Consider the following 19,908-nt stretch of genomic DNA (forward strand, 5'->3'; position numbering starts at 1 on the left):
CAATAGTGAGACCCTGTCTCAAAAAAATAAATACACACACACACACACAATGTGACAACTTTGGACCACCAGACTCCCTTCTCCTCCCTGAGTTTGTTTTTGTTGCTGTTCGTTGTTCTTTTTTTTATTGTTGTTGCTGCTGCTGTTTCCTGACTTTCTTAAATTAATTCTGTGAAGTCTGTATTCTTTATCATGTGTAACCGCCAAAGTCTCTGTTCTGTTTGCTTATTGACCAGCTAATAAATAGAGATTTTTTTTTTTAATTTCTTGAACTAATAACTCTGGAACCAACAAGTCTCCCAGTCTTTGCCAAGCACTTCTGCATGTGTGTTTTGGGGCATGCCTTCAATAATCGGATAGGCAGTTTACAGCTCTGCCTTAGCCTTCACTTCTTACTTGTGCAGAGCCTCAAGGTCAGCCAGAGGTGAGAGATTAGGGGCTTCTCAGGTCTTTCCTGGGAATGTGTGTAGCCCTGCACATGCACATGGCTTTTTAGATTCCCAGGGATTTGTCCAAGCTTTTCAAACCCCCTACAGACATCTCATTCCTCAGGGGGTTATTTTACAGTTTTTACTCAGCCTTTTGTTAGTCCCAACTGGAATCACTGCCTCAGAACGTTACAATGTTGAAAAATTCCAACTGACTATTTTTGACAAACATCTTAGCAATATAGGTGTTCACACAGAGGATGTTCTGAGTCAGGTCACATAAAGAAAAGCCCAGAGGACGAAACTTTACAGGCAACTTCCAAAAAGGTCACAAAGTGACAGTTCTCTGGGGATGAGGCTTTTTGGGAAGCTCCAAACCTGTTCTGTTTCCTTCCATCAGCTGCTAGTTTGCTAATCTTCAGAGTTACCATAGCTGCAAAGGCCCTCATGGAGGTGGGGCAAAGTGAGTGTGACCAGGGCTACTTGAAATGCTATAACGCTCATAGTTCTTAATGATATTCAACCATTTTTCTTAAATAAATGCTCCCAGATTGTTGCAAGGATTTGGTTAACTTCCAAAATTCTGGAAAACTTATTTTGACCATTTTTTGCTAGTGTTCTCATTGTTTTAGTGAAGGAGTTGATTTTTCAGAGGGATTTATGCCACCATTCTGCCAGTGTTTCTCTTGAAGGAACACATAGTAAATATTATCTTGATTCTAATCTACATTTTGTTTCTTTCTACTCACAAACTTGCATATTTCTTTCCTCTTCTTCAGTGAGTAAGTCATAAAATTCAGAAAAGAGATGTGAAAAAGCATATTTTCTGATTTTTTTTTTGTGTGTGTGCTATGGTGTTATGGAAGAATGTATCAGGAACAAGGTAAACCTAAGCTGTTTCTTTCCAAATAAATATAAATAATATATAAGTAGATGTAAGTCCAGAAGCAGAGTCTTTCTCATTCTATGCTAGTCACTAAATGAATTGGGGATTGGAGACTTCTTTGATTAAGGAGGGGTGGAAGAGGGTATGTAATCCAGGAAAAGAGGGTTTTTGTGCCTGGGTTTCCTGCAGTGAGAAGAGCGGAACTTCTCAACGGACCAGGTATGTGATGATTACACAACTCTGAATTTCACTTGCTGGTATTTACGTCTTCTCAATGGCTTTCTTCAAACAGCAGATGCTGAAATGAGAGGTGTAAAAAAAACCATATTCAGGACATTCCCCTTCCTAAGCAAAACTGCAATTTGCAAAATCATCGGTGACAGGTAATGGTGACTGGTGATTCATTACTGATGATGTCTTGGGCCAAATTCCAGAAGCCAATGTATATTCAGAAGGGGCAGGGAGAAGATCTGCACGTATGACTTCACCCAGAAGCCCTGGCATATAAACAAGAGGTGAGTCAGTTTTACCCAATACCAGGCCTAGCACTTTCCAAACAGATTGAGACCATGGCAGTCCTCCATGCCATGCTGCTGCAGCCACTGAAGATGTTTCTGTGCCTCAGTCTGCAGCTTTCTTCTGCCACCTTTATAAGGTACAGTAACACCTGCTTCACCTTTGATGAATATTACACCATCACCCTAGACATCAAGGCCAGTTCACGTATCTATGAAAGCAATGCAGTCTATTCTGGTGAGTAGAAGCCATGCTCTCTGCTGTACTTTGTTCCCTGAGGGAAATTAACCAGAATTTCAGAACACACTCCTCTATCGTTACTCGCAATTATACAAAACATGTGTCTTCTGAACCCAATGGGAAGCAAGGGAAGGAAGAGAAAGAATGAGAATTAAGGGAGTGGGTTGGGGGGGTGGCTATTTCTGCATGTTCCTTGTGAACTCAAGCCACAGGAGTGAGAAAGCCCTAACCCCAGAGTCACTGAGTCCCGGTAAGAGCATGCTTGGGGTAAATCCTCTGACTTAAATAAAATGGGCACTTTTATCATTTTAAGGGATAATCATTGCATTCCAGTGTGTAATCTTTTCTCTTTTTGTTTTTGTTTTTCTGGAGACAGAGTCTCACTTCATCACCCAGGCTGGAATGTAATGGTACAATTTCAGCTCACTGCAACCTCCGCCTCCTGGGTTCAAGCAATTCTCGTACCCCAGCTTCCCAAGTAGCTGGGATTACAGGTGCGCACCACCACACCTGGCTAATTTTTTGTATTTTTAGTAGAGATGGGACTTCTCCATGTTGACCAGGCTAGTCTTGAACTCCTGGCTTCAAGTGATCCACCCACCTCAGTCACTCAAAGTGCTGGAATTACAGGTGTAAGCCACCGCACCCAGCCTCCAGCGTGTAATCTTTTCATATCTATTTGACAAAATGATGCTGCTGGGGATAACTGTATACTGCATTTAGTCCGTGGGTGAAAAAAAATCTTATAAACTATACAGGGGAAGTATTACTAACCCACTTTATGTATGAGAAGCCTGAGGCCAAGGGAAATTAAATGACCTGCCCAGAGTCTCCCTTCTAGTAAGTCATAGAACTGGCTCTTGAATCTTAGTCTGTTCATTCTTAATCCAATACTTTCCTTAGAGGTGTCCAGTAGATATTTTTTATATATCCCTTTTCGAATCAGCCAACCCTAAAAGTCAAGGAATATGCTTTCTAATTAGTTTCATAATAATAACACTTCATATGGTGTTTACATGTAATAGTGACCTATTAGGGAGATACCATTATCATTTCCATTTTGTAGATGAGAAACAGAGACAGATGCTAAGTGACTCTTGCTCAGGTCCCGGAGCTACTTCAATGGTGAAGCTAAGATATGAACCAGCATTCCAGCTTCAGAGACCCTGCCTTTAACCACTGTATACTCTTCCTTACAGTAATGAGAGCTAACACTTCTTACGATGTGCTGGGCATGTTTTAGGAGTAGATGCTGTTATCATTTTACAGACAAGAACTGAGGCACAGAGAAGTTACAAATTTACACTAATAAGTAACCTAGCTATGATTTGAATCTAAATAGCACAGCCAAAACTCGTACAGCTTTTTGTCCAGCCAGGCTGTCCAGCTTCAGAACCTGTCTTCTTATCTACTGTGTTATCCTGCCTTTCTTAAAAGTCTAACTAACTTTTGCAAAGACCACCAGGGTGATCTCCACACTCACAGTCTAGGTCTCAGACTTCAGCAGGTGAACAATCATGGCATGCCTCACGCACTCACCTTGCTTATCTTTTGTCTTACTTTTAAATGAGGAATGACACTATGTGCTCCAGTTGTGATGGGGCCAGCTACGTCCCACTCCCTCAGGCAGTCGATATTGTCCTGACAGGGCAGGGAGAATAATCTTGTAATTCAAGATGAGCACAGGTGGACGGACATATGTGCAACCTGGGGGAGACCCTGAGGGGTCAGAGGCACTACTGCAAAAGAGATCACAAGCCTCTGGCATTTAAGATAAAAGATTTTATCTTAAATCTTTAAGGTGAAAGATTTTGCTAATGCAACGGAAGAAAGAGAAATCTATCACTGAGCACGGTGGCTCACACCTGTAATCTCAGCGATTTGGGAGGTCAAGGCAGGCAAATTGCTTGAACTCAAGAGTTCAAGACCAGACTGGGCAACATGGCGAAACGTAGTCTTTACAAAAATCACAAAAATTAGCCAGACGTGGTGATGCGTGCCTGTGATCCCAGCTACTCAGGAGGCTGAGGTGGGAGGATGGCTTAAACCCGAGAGGTGGAAGTTGCAGTGAGCTGAGACCACATCACTGCACTCCAGCCTAGGTGACAGAGCAAGACTCCATCTCAAAACAAAAAAAAGAAACCTATCATGTGAAGATGCTATGGAGGGGGAGACATGGGAGCCTTCTGAAAGTCGAAAGACAGGAGAAAGATGAGTCAACGTGATCCACTGGGGTGAAGGGGATCACAGCAGCCACAGAGGCGTTAGGGAGCAGGGAAAGGGAACGGGGAAAGAGGAGAAGAACTAAGGTTCCTTGAATGCCTACTTATGCCATGTACCCCCAAACTTTATCCAATTCCATTTTAAAATAAATGTGCTGTGAAAGCTCCGTGGCAAACTGACTCATGATACAAATGATTTAAGTCGAGGGTCAAAATCCTCACCCACGGAGATGTGAATTGCCAGATCCCACCCCCGTGGTTACACAGCAGGCTCCACGATTGCCTTGTAGGTGTTATTGCCAGAACTCAGGACTTCTGGGGACTCTGAGTAAACGGCCATTCAGGCCAATTGCTCTTCCTTATTTTGATTTTGAAATTCTTTTAAACTCTGGGCCTATGTCAACATTGGTAAATCGTGTATAAATGGCTTGGCAGGTCCCAAGAGACAACTGCAGCTCAAGCAACATCTTAGAACAGGTTTCCTGGGTCTGTTTTGGTATCAGTGAAAGAAACCCTTAATACAGTGACATTTACACTAAGACTGTGCTGAGCAACCATCTGCCTTTTTTTAAAAAAACAAAAACAAAACTTCTATGGGCAAGAGGGATGTGATTTGCTTGCTTTTCTTGCTAAACTTTAAGCCTTAAGGGCACTATACAACATTGGATGCATGACTTTTAAAATCAACCAATGAGTAGTTACTTAGGGCCCTCCAGAGGCACAACACTGGGCTGTCCAGATACCAACACAGATGAAACCACAGCATGCAGCACAAAGTAGAATATGATTAAGAACTCAACAGAAAAAAAAGAAAAAAAGAAAAAAGAAGAAAAGAAAAAAAAGAATGACAGTTAAACAGGGATAAATCGGTCCAGAGGTGGGACATCAGCAAGCTGTTGGAGTGGAAGAGGGGATGTGATGTATGACGAGAGGGAAGGAAGGCTTTCAGGCAGGCTGCCGAAGGTGAGCAAGGATCAGGGGCAGGTGCATTTGCAGAAAAAGGGAAAGCCTGGCTGCCTTTAGAGTGGGAATACAAACAGCAGGCTGAGGCTAGGTTCTTACAGTCCAAAAACATGTGTTGGACACCGTAATCAACACACCAGAGGCAGAAATATAAAAGCAGAAATGTTGACATGCTCTAGAAGGAAGGACCCTTTGAAGGTTTGAACAGGAGTGTGTTCTGATGGACGTGCTGCATAAGGAAGTCTGGTCTGGCTGCAGCATGTTGCAAGGCCACCTAAAGGAGAAGAACCTAAGGCCAGAAATCCAGAAAATGTGGGTGCCTAAGAGAGAAGAAAGAGGACTTAAACCTCTTTAAGGGGAAGGGGAAAAGCAGGACAGGGCACACCTGTGCAGAGCTCACACTGACGATTACCTGGATGACACCGTCTCTGCTCACCTTCTACTGCACTTGACGCACAGATCTAGAACAGCTGTCAGGTGCTCATTGAGCAAGCTGAGGTCTGTGGGATCTGCATCACCCGACCGTGACTGGCAAAACTAACAACTAGAACACAGAACTGTAGTGTGCATATAGTCACATAATAACAATTGCAACGTATCCAGTACTCCCCAAGTATTAAAATCTTCACATTCTTCTCTTTATTCTCCAGGACCTTTCAAGATAGGTATCACGATCTCAGATAATGAAGGATAACGTCATTATCCCCAGACCTAGAACCAGGGCAGGTGCAAAGTGGGCACGCAAGAAGTATTTATGGAGTGAATGATGAACAATAAGGAAGCCGAGGCTCGGAGGTGAAATGACTTGCTCCTAAGTGTGAGAGTCAGAATTCAGATCCAGGACTGTCTGATCCTTTTGCGTTACATGATCAATTTGCTTCACTTTGTTAAGGAGAAGCCTTAAAGAAATTTTCCGTGGCTGAAAGGGCCCAGGAAAGAACAATAGCCTAGCATTGAGGAATTCACTCAGAAGAGATCTCCTAAGGGAAGAAATGGAGAGACAGATATTTTCTTTAAATGCCCTCTCCATTATACCTCCGAAGGCTGAAATTAACAAGTGGAATTAACAAGTTACTTGGGGTAACCTTCTAAGGAGTTAGGGCCCCTGTGGCTCAAAGGCACTCCTTCCCACACCCTAACAACAGAGACCAAGAGAATCAGCATTTCTGGAACCACAAAAAGGGTTTTGCTTTTACTTGGCCCACCTGGCCTTTCCACACGCATCAGCCTCTTCCGTCCCCACACTCCCCTGAGAAGAGGACCAAGCAGGCTTGTATTCTCATCTGAGAAATGGGCCCTGGCTCAGAGAGGTAGACATTCACTCCCAGAATCTCACCCCCCGTGTGTAGCAAAACCAGAGCTGGGTATAGGTTTTCTTTTGTCTGCCTTTTACTGTAGAAAATTTGGAAAACACCAAAAAGCACTAGAAAGAAAATAAAAATCATCCACAATCCCACTACCAAGAAATCACCACAATTAATAATCTTCATGTATTTCCTTCCAGACTTTCAACTTCTTTTACAAAAGTGAGACCGCATTCTGTGTACATATTCTTTGTAACTTTCTTGTTCCACGCTTTGTTTTGATGTCACCGCCCGCATCCCTTGAGCTTGGCTCACAGGGAACAGACGGCTGATTGTGTCTTCACCATTTCACCCAGAATTCGTTTCCGTGAATGACAGCGTCTATGCTGTGGTCAGGAAAGCCTTGGACAAGAACGGTGACTCAGTGGGCCTCTGGCAAAGAGCGGATGAAGATTGCTACAGCAACTCCACGTTTTACGTGAATGATCAATACATGACAGTCTTAGAGGCACAGTGGCAAGCTCCTAAATCTGAGAACATAACTGAAGTGGAGATACAGTAAGAACCTAGCTTACTTTGCTTTGGGCTTTAATTTTCATATTGGGTTTATGCAGTTTTACACTAAGCAAGGAAGACTTAAAATACAATCCAGATGTGATGTGCAGTACTCAGCAGCCACACTTCATTACCGTCTCACAATGCTCTACCACACTTTCCATCTATAGGAGCTTGCAGACACACACATTCACATACACATTCACACACACACCACACCACACACACACTCACACACCACACATACACACCACACACACACCACACACACACCACACACACACCACACACACCTCAATACCACACATACATACCACACATCATACCACACATACCACACACACACCACCACACACACACATACCACACGCACCCCACACACCCCACACACACACCCCACACACACCTCACATTTACACCACACGCACATACATACCACACACACCACACATACCACACACACCACACTCACATACATATCACACACACCACACACACACATACCACACGCACCCCACACACCCCACACACACACATACTAATAATAATAATTCTACAATAATACCTCACACTCCACACACATACATACTGCACACACCACACATACCACACACCACACTCACATACATATCACACGCACCACACACACCACACACACCAAACACCTCACACAAGCTCGCAGCACACACACACACACATACCACACACACACACCACACACATACATACCACACACACCACACACACACCGCACACAGCTCACACACAGCAATACCACACACATACACACCACACAAACACCACACACACCACATACACCACACACAACACACACATACTCACACACACATACCACACACACAGCATACACCACACACTCATACCACACACATACATACCACATGCACCACACACACCACATGCCACACACACGCTACATATACCTACCACAAACACCACACACACCACACATACACCACACACACCACACACACACAACCACCCACACATACATACCTCACACACCACATACACCACACACACACACCACACACACTCACACCACACACACATACATACCACATGCACCACTAACACCACACACACCCCACACACACCACACACCCACACACACACACCATTCACAATCTGCACACACACTACATAACACACACACACCACCAATAACACCACACCACACACACCAATAACAACACACAACACACCACAATAACAATACACATACCACAACAACACACCACAGACAATCTCACACACACACCAATAACACACATACCACACACACCAACAATAACTACTAATCATCAATAATAAACACAATAACACCACCACACACAACACAATAACATACACACCACACACACACCACAAGACAACTACCAATAACCAATAATACCAACACCAATAATACATACCTCACAACAATAACAACCCTCAATAACACCACCACACCCTCAACACACAACACACCCACCACACACAACACACACACACATACCCCACAACAATAACAATAACCAAGAATAACCACAATAATAACAACCAATAACACACACCAATAACAATATCACACACCAATAACAACACCAATAACAACCACACACCACATGCACAACACATACACGCACACACATACATATCACACAGACCACACACAACACATACACACCACATACCATACACACACAACACACACAAACACCACACACCACACACACACCACACATACCACACACACCACACACAAAGCACACACACACACCCACACACACACACACATACACACCACATACACACATACCACACACAACACACCACACACACTTCTTCATACCACACACACCATGCACATGTACATACCACACACAAGTACATACCATACACACCATAATAATAATAACCATAGAGGTACCGCACACACACCCCACACATACACCACACACACCATACAAATACCACACACACACACCCCCACACACCACCCCCAGACACATGTTACTCACACACCACACCACACACACACCATATACACACACTACACACGTATCTTACAGACACGCACACACCAGACCACATTCCCACACATACCTCGTTTCTACACACACACACACACACACACACACACTTATGCTCAACATCCTCAGAAAGAACTGAGCACCCTCTTTGTTTCATATTCCTACGTTCAAACTGGAGAACCGTTTTTTAAAACATGGCTTCATTTTGGAAATGGCTCGCTAACAGAAAGTGTGATGATTGCATAATAAAACTGTCTTGCTAGTGTCACACGAAATGGACACACTCAGCTTCTGAGGTAAGGTCACCTGGAATCGCATTACACTTTAACAACAAATCTTCCTCCCAGCTAGGATCTGTCATTAGGTTTACTTTAGGAAACACATGCTGGGAAGTACTTAAAGCTTTCAGATTCCATTCTGTACTGAAAGGGCCAGTCTGACCCTCAGGCTGTGTCAGCTTGAACAGCCATGTCTCTGTGGAAGCTGGTAATGATGACGATGCTGTCGAACCACGCTGCCCTCTCCCTCCACGCACTGGGCCTGGTCGGACCTAACTGGCTTTGGAGGAGGGACTATTGTGCCCACAGAGTGACTGCAAGAGTAGAACCCAATGGGAGCTACTACAATCCAGCCTCCCAGTGACAGCAGTTGCTTAGAAGCCAGCCAAGGCCAATTAGGGCAAGGGCTTTCTTTTCATCTCACATCGTAAAGCCTCCACATTCCAAGCAACAAGAGATGAAAGACCAAACAACGACCATCTGCAAGAGAAACGGCCCAATCCCACTGACAGTGTGCTCTCCAGACCTCTCCTAACTTCCACACCCGCGATAACACGCTGGCCTCCCTGCTCATTTATACCACGTTACATGACCTTGATCAGCGAGGCTGAGTCAAGGGGAGTGGAGCCCCACATATTATGGGGGATGCAGAAAGCAGGGGACTCCACAGTGGTGGGCTGGGCACAAAAGGGATGGGAAGAGGTCCCTACTCATGGAATGTTACAATGAGGTTAGGGAGGTGAGGTTAGGGAGGCAAGGCCTATACAGAGATAATGACAGGTTAAACACTTCCTCAAGAAACCATTCCCTGAACTCCCAAATCAAATAGAAGCTCCCAGTTATACACCCTTAGAATTTCTTCCCCTTCATCACAGCGTGCATCACAGATCAATTCTTACCTAGGTAACTGATCATCTGTTTAAAATCTGTCCCTCTGAAGACACTGTAAGTGCCCTGAGGGTGAAAACCAGGCTGTCTTGCTCAAACACTGCCCCCTCAGCACCAGGCACAGTGACTGACATGAGGTGCCCTTTCATTAATGATCTAACACAGGTATGAACAAGGTACTCATGTAATAATGGGTTTATTGATAGGATAACAGACCAAGTGGTACCGGTCGTTTAGCAAACATAAAGCACCTATGTATGATATGTCAGGCACTGTTGACAACAGAACCTGCCTTATGAAGTTGGTCCTCCCATGGGGACAGAGGCTCCTAGCAAGTCAGTGCAACAGAGTGTCATGCCTAGCTTAGTGACAATAGGGGAAAACAACTTCATAGAGGTTACCATTGAGTCTATGAGCAGATTGACCAGGAGAGGTATTACAGGCAGAGGGACTGGCTCGAACAAAGACCAGAGGTACGTGTACCAGCCTGTGGGCAGTCAGGGTGGTGACGTTGGTGGGTGTGTGGGAATGGGGGAGGCTATCTGGAAGTTGACCAAGATCGTGGAGGATCTTACCAATAAAAAGCAGACCAGTATTTAATGATCTGCTCATTGTGCCATACAGAAAGTAAGCACAAAAGAATTAAGAGGCTGGGAAGTCAGAAATGTGAGCTGAACTTGTGAATTCCGCATGAGGTCCTCACCATTATCTCTCAATGATTTGCCCTCCACAGAGCTTTCTCTGTCCAGACCAGAGCCCTGCCTATACTTTCTACTCTGAAGCTGACAGAAAAAGGTGACTTCCTCTGCAGCCCATTTGCAAATCTGGCAGTGAACTCAGTCAGCCTGGAAAATTACCTTGTGAGTTCCCTAGAAAAGAGGGTCTTCTTACCACGCATTGCTCAGCTATCTATCAGCTGACTCTCCCTGCACCTTGAGACCTATAGAAGATTTGCCCAACCCGTTGTCCCATGCCCTTTGGAAAACAAAAACCCTCCCCCAAGATGTCTGCAAATTCCCAAGGTCCTTATATTCTCAGGGTCATCTGTGTCTCCAAACGCCACTTCCATAGGAGCTGTTTCTGTTCAATAACACATAGACACAATGTGAAAACATCTTCCTCAGTTTCCACAAATAATTCCCACTCACACAAAACCTTCATAGATACAGTAGACTTTAACCAAAGGGTTTTTAAGGGATTGGCGGTAGAGGCTGGGGAGTTGTACAAAGAAGGATTGATAACATAGAAATAGCAATAATGTCTGTAGTTCTTAAAGTGGCCTTTGGCCACCACCACTCCACTAGGAATTTCCACAGCTTTTCACAGGCTGTTGCCCCCAGCTTCGCACCTCCCTGTTTCCTCCCCTGTCTTCTTCCCTGTTCCCTTTCTTTTCTCTAACCTCCCTCTAAGGAGCTATATATAACAAATTTAAAGCTGGGCATGGTGGCTCACACCTGTAATCCCAACACTTTGGGAGGCCAAGGCGGAAGGATCCCTTGAGCCCAGGAGCTCAAGACCAACCTGGGCAACACAGTGAGACTTTGTCTCTATTTGATTTTTTTTTTTTTTTAATTGAGAAGGAGTCTCACTCTGTTGCCCAGGCTGGAGTGCAGTAGTGCGATCTCAGCTCACTGCAACTTCTGCCTCCCGGGTTCAAGTGATTCTCCTGCCTCAGCCTCCCAAGTAGCTGGGATTACAGGCATGAGCCACCACACCTGGCTAATTTTTATATTTTTAGGGGAGATGGGGTTTCACCATGTTGGCCAGACTGGTCTTGAACTCCTGACCTCAAGCGATCCACCTAACTCAGCCTCCCAAAGTGCTGGGATTACATGCGTCAGCCGCCACACCCGGCCTAATTTTTTTTTTTTAATGTACAAAAACGTTCAAGAAAGGAGATTTAGAAAAGTAGGTAACTTGTCTAAGGCCACACAGAAAGCAAATGGCCAAAAGAAGACTCCTATTCCATATCCTATTTTTTCCACTTTTCTTAGACTTACATCAAAACTATAACAATATCTTGTTTTTGAATGACTTTTTTAAATACAAGATTCAACCAAGAACAAGAAACATTAGACTTTCTCACTGTCCAACAACGGGTGGTCCTCACAAGCTCCCAGACACTGAAAGACACGTAGCATGCTGCCTGTTTTCCCGCCAGTTACGCGTTGCAAAATGTGTTCAAAGGGAGAATTATATTCAACAACAAATTGTAAAGTGATTGTGCCTAATGAAACTATTATACGAATGTCTTAACTGTTTCCTTGGTGGACTTCCCTCTGCAAGAAAACAGATAGTAGCTTTTTCCTCAAGGCCATTGTCAGGATGAACCCTTGTGTAAATGTTACTGGACAAAGGGGGTCTTGATCCAGATCCCAATAGAGGGTTTTTGGATCTCACACAGGAAGGAATTCAAGGTGAGTGGCAGCGTGTGGTGAAAAGAGATAGTTTACTGAAAGCTACTCCATTACAGAGCAGGGTGTTCTCAGAAAGCAGATGGAGGAACACTGTCTCTGAGTTTTTCTTGTAGAGGGGCTTTGTCTATGTAAAGACAAAACTAAGCTGTGCCTGTGTGTGGATGGGCTGATGGCATGACAAAATTTATTACTTTATTGATGTAAAGAAAACTATCCCTGACATTTTAGTGTGTAAGTCCATCAAAGCATAACTATAATTATCTTGAAAGCATATATTGTTAAGGGTATTGGGACAGCTGGACTTTCTGCTGTTATACGAGTATGTCCTTGTTGGTATCTTCGGTCTGTTTCCTCAACTGTAAACATCTTAGGACCATGGGCTGTGACTGGCAAGGAATGTGCTTACTAGTTTCAAGACGTAGTTGACTTTCAAATGGTGTCACTCTGACTCTCCTAGGCTCCTGCTTCCCTGACATAAATGCCAAAAAGGGGAAAAAAAAAGAAAAGAAAAGATTTGTTTCTAGTCAAGACTTGTTAGCTCCAGGCTAATAAAATCCAGTTTAAAAAAAAGAAAAAGAAAGTAGTTGCATTCCAACTCCCTGGGTTAGTGGGATGCCAGAGAAACATCTGGCCTGGGGAAATGCTAAAGAAGATTAGACAATGTTACGTTACTGGAAAGCACCCTCCAGGCAGGAAGAAGACTCCACAGGCCGGAGTCGACTTCTGGACATTCCCCTTCTTCCTCTTCCTGTTTTGTTGTTGTTGTTGTTTTGTTTGTTTGTTTTTGAGACAGTCTCACTCTCTCACCCAGACTGGAATGCATTAGCACAACCTCGGTTCACTGCAACCTCCGCCTCCCAGGTTCAAGCGATTCTCCTGCCTCAGCCTCCCCAGTAGCTAGGATTACAGGCCTCTGTCACCACACCGGGCTAATTTTTGTACACTTAGTAGAGACAGGTTTCACCATGTTGGCCATAAGGTTGAACCCCTGACTTCAAGTGATCCACCCACCTCCACCTCCCAAAGTGCTGGGATTACAGATGCCTGGTCTCTTCCTCTTCCCTATAGACCCCTCTACGGTCCACTCAGAGTCTTGGAGGTATTCCCGCCAACCTCCAGTTTGTCCAGGATCAGACAACCCCTCAGGACTATGGGCCTGGCTTTCTCTGCTTCTCTGCAAGTTAACCTCAGAGAACCAACGTGTGATCAGGTCCCTTCATATAAAACTTACCAGTGCCTCAGAAATCACAGAAAGAGTCGCGGCTTTGGACTGGGCACCTTTCCACTAACTTTAAAGCAGGGATGGCTGTCCTGAGGTCTGGATGGGATCTAGTTCTTACAAGCCCTTGAAATTAGCAAGAAGAAAATAAAATTGTGCCATTCTGGATCATATCTGCACTGATTAACCTCATCTATTAAAGACAATATTACATTCAGGAGGAGACTACCCACCCCAACAACAAATGCAGCAGTTGTATAAATTCAGTAGGTCTCCACCTCATCTCATAGAACTATGAAGACCGTAAGGGTAGAAAGTGTTTCTTCCTTATTTTTGTTACTTAACCCTCTGTTTAACCCCCAGCTTTCCCCCTCCTCTGAAAACACTTGGCACTGGAGAAGGGTTGACTGAATTTTGCTCATGAATCTGGCTCTAGCATTCCATCAGATTGGCCTCCTTTCTCAAGTGCCCACCCAGCACCCAACAGAGGTTCCGATGCCATTTTCCAGTGCCAACCATACCCTCAACCGCCTTTCCAGTGTCAACCTTAACCTTAGCCGCCAAGATTCCCCAGAGCTCAGCCTTGAAGCCTTTCCTCTTGATTACGCCCAAGAGTATCAGACTCGAAAGCTTGGTCAACCGAGTCTTCAGCAGCCCCATCACAGATGCCATTTATATCCTGCTTGCTTTCTCACCAGCACACTTCTCTTCTAAAGGGAATCTAGGGAAACAATTGTTTCTGCCTCCACTGCATTCTCCTACATTCAGTTCCAAGCTGGTGCTGGGAACCGAATGTGTGTAAATGAAGGCTTTACATTCTCAAATGTGCAACTCTGCTGCCATGGTTTCAGACCAAAACGAAGATCTGGAGGCACTCATTGGTAGGCTTGGGTCACACAGATGTTCATCTGGATCTTTCAGGACAGATATTACACTTTTTGTAAATATTTAGATCTGGCCGGAACGTAGTCACCTAGAGTTCTCCCTAGCGGTTGAACAGGTTGGCAGCCAATTCCGCAGCCAATCTCAACTTTAGTTCACTGCCAAATGATTCCCCTGCACCCTCTGAGTTTCTGTGGGAAGAATCTTTCCTTGCTTTCAAGATGATCTCAGATTTCTGACCAAACCCACTCAGGTTACAAGGAACTTCTGTGACTCATGTGACTCAAGAAAGAAAGGAGAAAGGAGAAATAGCTCTGAGGCTGCTGGCAGCTTCCCATTTGTCCACACCAGTAGATTTTGAAGGGCAAGAGAATAGGAATGAACCATGTCTGAGCAGCCAATATAGAAAAAATCTATGCTATAAAAACACTTCTGTCACAACAAATAAATTATACTTTAAACAAGAATAATGAATGTGTTCCATTCAAATATAAATCTCTAATGAGTAGGTTAAAATACAGATAATTTTGTCGAATTGTATTATTTGTGTGTGGGTATTAAAGAATGAATCAAATGGCGAGTGTATGTGTGTTTTCAAGACCAGACTTCAGGGCAAAACAATCTCAATTTTCATTTCCCTCAAGTGCAAACTGGTCATTTTTCCCCTAATAGTAATTTCCATTAAGAAATGGGCAAAATATATGTGTGTGCTTGTATGTGTGTGTTTTTTTAGGGCCGGCATAGTGGCTCACATCTGTAATCCTAGCACTTTGGGAGGCCGAGGCAGGCGGATCACTTGAGGTCAGGAGTTTGAGACCAGCCTGGCCAACATAGAGAAACCCTGTCTCCAGTAAAAATACAAAAATTAGCCAGGCATGGTGGCACACACCTGTAGTCGCAGCTACACGGGAGGCTGAGAGAGGAGAATCGAACCTGGGAGGCAGAGGTTGCAGTGAGCCGAGATTGCACATTGCACTCCGGCCTAGCAACAGAGCGAGACTCTGTCTCTAAATATTAATTAATTAATTAATTAATTAAAGTTAGAAAATTGAAGTTCAGAGAAGTTATGCGACCGGCCTCAATCACAGAGCTAGTGAAAGGCAGGACAGGAGTACAGGAGTACAGACCTGTTCCAAGGACTGTGCTCTTCCATTTAACCACAGGTCTCGGAGTCGGCCTGCCCTTAAGTAGCTGAAGGATGTGGGATAAAAACAACTGCCCCACTTCACTGTGTTAGTGTGTAATAATAACAATAGCATTAATAGTAGTAGTTATAACAGATAAATAAATGATAACCGCTGTTACAATGTGTCTCATGCATCTCTTTGAGTTTATACTATTTGGAGTTTGTTGAGTTTCCCATATGTGTACATTCATGTCTGACATCAAATTTGGAGCCTGGGCAACACAGTGAGACCCCATCTCTACAAAAAAAGTAAAAATTAGCCAGATGTGGCACACCTGTAGTCCTAGCTACTAGAGAGGCTGAGGCAGGAGGATCACTTGAGTCCAGGAGTCTGAGACTGCAATGAGCTATGATGGTGCCACTGCACTCCAGCCTGGGTGACAGAACAAGACCCTGTCTCTTAAAAAAAAAAAAAAAAAAGGAAAGAAAAAAACAAGAAGGTAAGTTTTTAAAAAAACTTTTTTTTTTTTGAGACAGTCTCACTCTGTCACCCAGGATGGAGTGTAGTGGCCCAATCTCGGCTCATTGCAACCTCCACCTCCCGAGTTCAAGCAACTCTCCTGCCTCAGCCTCCCAAGTAGCTGAGATTACAGGCACCACCATGCCCAGTTAATTTTTGTATTTTTAGCAGAGACGGGGTTTCACTGTGTTGGCCAGGCTGGTCTCGAACTCCTGACCAAGGTGATCAGCCTGCCTTAGCCTCCCAAAGTGCTAGGATTACAGATGTGAGCCACTATGCCGGCCCTAAAAAACTTTTTTAATGAGGTAAAATATACATATATAATTTACCATCTTTACCATTTTTAAGTGTACAGTTCGGTGGTAATACATTTACATTCTTTTCTTCCCTTCATCCTCCCCATTCCCCCCCACTTCCTAGCCTCTAGTAACCACCAATCTACTTTCTGTTTTCATGAGATCCACATTTTTTTAGCTCCCACATACGAATGAGAACATGAAATGTGTCTTTCTGTGTTTGGTTTATTTAACTTAATATAATGGCCTCCAATGCCATCCATGTTGCTGCAAATAACAGAAGTTTGTCCTTTTGGGGGCTGAATAATATTCCATCATGTGTGTATATGTATATTATCTTCATTCATCTATTAATGGGCACTTAGGCTGATTCCGTATTTTGGGTGTTGTGAATAGTGCCGCAATAAACATGAGAGTGCAGGTATCTCTTTGATATACTGATTGCCTTTCTTTTGGATATGTATCTAGTAGTAGAATTGCTGGATCACATGGTAGTTCTATTTTTAGTTTTTTGACAAACCTCCATATTGTTCTCTGTAGTGACTGTACTAATTCACATTCCTCCCAACAGTGTATGAGGATTCCCCTTTCTCCATATCCTTTCCAGCATCTGTTAGTGTCTTTTTTATTCAAGCCATTTTGACTGGGGTTAGATGATATCACATTATGATATTGATTTGCATGTCTCTGATGATTAGTGATATTGAACATTTTTTCTTATACCTGTTGGCAATTTGCATGTCTCCTTTGCACTCCGGCCTAGCAACAGAGTGAGACTCTGTCTCTAAATATTAATTAATTAATTAATTAAAGTTAGAAAATTGAAGTTCAGAGAAGTTATGCGACCGGCCTCAACAGAGAAATGTCTGTTCAATTTTTTTGCCCATTACTAAATTGGATTTTTTTACTATTGAGTTGTTTAAGCTCCTTATATATTTTTATTATTCATCCCTTGTCAGATGAATAGTTTGCAAATATTTTCTCCCATTCTGTGGATTGTCTATTCACTTTGTTGATTGTTTCCTTTGCTATACAGAAACTTTTTAGCTTGATGTAATCCCAACTGTCTATTTTTGCTTTGGTTGCCTATGCTTCTGAGGTCTTATCCAAGAAATCTTTGCCCAGACCAACACCTGAAAGTATTTTCCCAATGCTTTCTCCTAGTACTTTCATAGTTTCACGTGTTAGTTCAACTCTTTAATCCATTTTGACTTTATTTTTTTGTATAGTGAGAGATGGGGGTCTAGTTTCATTCTTCTGTATACAGTTATCCTGTTTTCTCAGTACCATTTATTGAAAAGACTGTACTTTTCCCCCTGTAAGTTTTTGGTGCTTTTGTCAAAGATGAGTTGGTTATAAATGCATGAATTTGTAACTGGGTTCTCTATTCTGTTCCACTGGTCTATGTGTCTGCTTTTATGCCAGTACCATGCTGTTTTGGTTACTATGCCTTTGTAATAAGTTTTGAAGTCAGGTATTGTGATCCCTCCAGCTTCGTTTTTTGGTTTGGGGTTTTTTTTGTTTTGGTGTGTGTGTGTGTGTGTGTGTCTCACTCTGTTGCCCAGGCTGGAGTGCAGTGGTGCACTCATAGCTCACTGCAGCCTCAAACTCCTGGCCTCACGCGGTTCTCCCACTTTGGCCTCCCAAAGTGCTGAGATTACAGGTATAAGACATTGCACCCACCCCAGCTTTGTTCTTTATGCTCAGTATTGCTTTGCCTATTCAGGGTCTTTCATGGTTCTATATAAATGTTAGGGGTTTTTTTCTATTTCTGTGAAGAGTGTCATCGGTATTTTGATAGGAATCGCATTGAATCTGTAAGTTGTTTGGTGTAGTATTGTCATTTTAACAATATTATTCTTCCAATCCATGAGCATGGAATATATTTCCACTTTTTGGTGTCCTCTTCTATTTCTTTCATCAGAATTTTATTTCCTTGTACAGAACTTTTATTTCTTTGGTTAGACTGACTCCTAGGTATTTTATATTTTTTGCAGCTACTGTAAATGGGATTACCTTCTTATTTTTCAGATTGTTCACTGTTGGCACATATAAATGCTACTGATTTTTGTATGTTAAGTTTGTATCCTGCAACTTTACTGAATTTGTTTTACGTTCTAACAGTTTTTGGTGGAGTCTTTAGGTCTTTCTAAGTAATAAGATCATGTCCTCTTCAAACAAGGTTAACTTGACTTCTTCCTTTACAATTCGGATGCCCTTTTATTCTTTCTTTGTCTAGTTGCTCTGGCCAGGACTTCCAGTATCATGTTGAATAAAAGTGGTAAAAGTGGGCAATTCTTATCTTGTACCAGTCTTTAGAGAAAAGGCCTTCAAATTTTCCCTTCAGTCTGATGTTAGCCATGAGTTTGACATAGATGGCCTTTAATAATTTGAGGTATGTTCCTTCTATACCCATTTTGATGAGGCTTTTTATGATAAAGGGATGTTGAATTTTATCAAATACTTTTTGACATTTATTGAAAAAGTTATATGGTTTTTGTTATTGATTCTGCTAATATAGTATATCATGTTTATGTCAATTGAATCATTTCTGAAGCATCCCTGGGATGAGTCCCACTTGATCGTAGTCAATGATCCTTTTGATGTATTATAGGATGCAGTTTGCTAGTATTTTGTTGAGGATTTTTGCATGTATGTTCATCAGTGATATTGGTCTGTAGTTTTCTTTTGTTGTTGTGTCCTTGTCTAGTTTTCATATCAGGGTAATACTGACCTCATGAGTTTGGAAGTACTCCCTCTTCTTCAATTTTTTTTTTTTTTTAAGAGTTTGAGTAGGATTGATATTAGTTCTCCTTTAAATGTTAGGTTGAATTTGCCTGTGAATCCATCAGGTCCTAGGCTTTTCCTTGATGGAAGACATTTTATTATACCTTTGCTCTCATTACTAGTTACTGGTTTGTTGAGATTTTCTATTTCTTCACAATTCACTCTTGGTATGTTGTACATAGAAGATGAAAAGTATAATTTCATTTCTTCACATTAATTTCTTCTAGGTTTTTCAATTTATTGGTGTATGCTTGTTCACAATAGTCTCTAATGATTCTTCGTATTTCTGAAGTCTCAGTTGTTATGTCTCCTTTTTTCATTTCTGATTTTATTCATTTGGGTCTT

General features: G+C 42.8%; 2 protein-coding genes across 7 annotated transcripts in view; one reads left to right on the forward strand and one right to left on the reverse strand.

Moving 5' to 3' along the window:
- PTS (6-pyruvoyltetrahydropterin synthase) overlaps window positions 1-19,908 on the reverse strand; it is a 114,047-nt gene that overhangs the window by 75,451 nt on the left and 18,688 nt on the right. The window lies entirely within an intron of this gene.
- Window positions 1,884-14,666, forward strand: PLET1 (placenta expressed transcript 1). The gene is given in 5 exon segments (XM_003910713.5): window positions 1,884-2,067; window positions 6,916-7,117; window positions 11,050-11,111; window positions 14,492-14,635; window positions 14,638-14,666. Coding segments are annotated over 5 exon segments (621 nt in total).

The sequence above is a fragment of the Papio anubis genome, chromosome 12 (assembly GCF_008728515.1).
Source record: "Papio anubis isolate 15944 chromosome 12, Panubis1.0, whole genome shotgun sequence".
Classification (NCBI taxonomy): domain Eukaryota; kingdom Metazoa; phylum Chordata; class Mammalia; order Primates; family Cercopithecidae; genus Papio; species Papio anubis.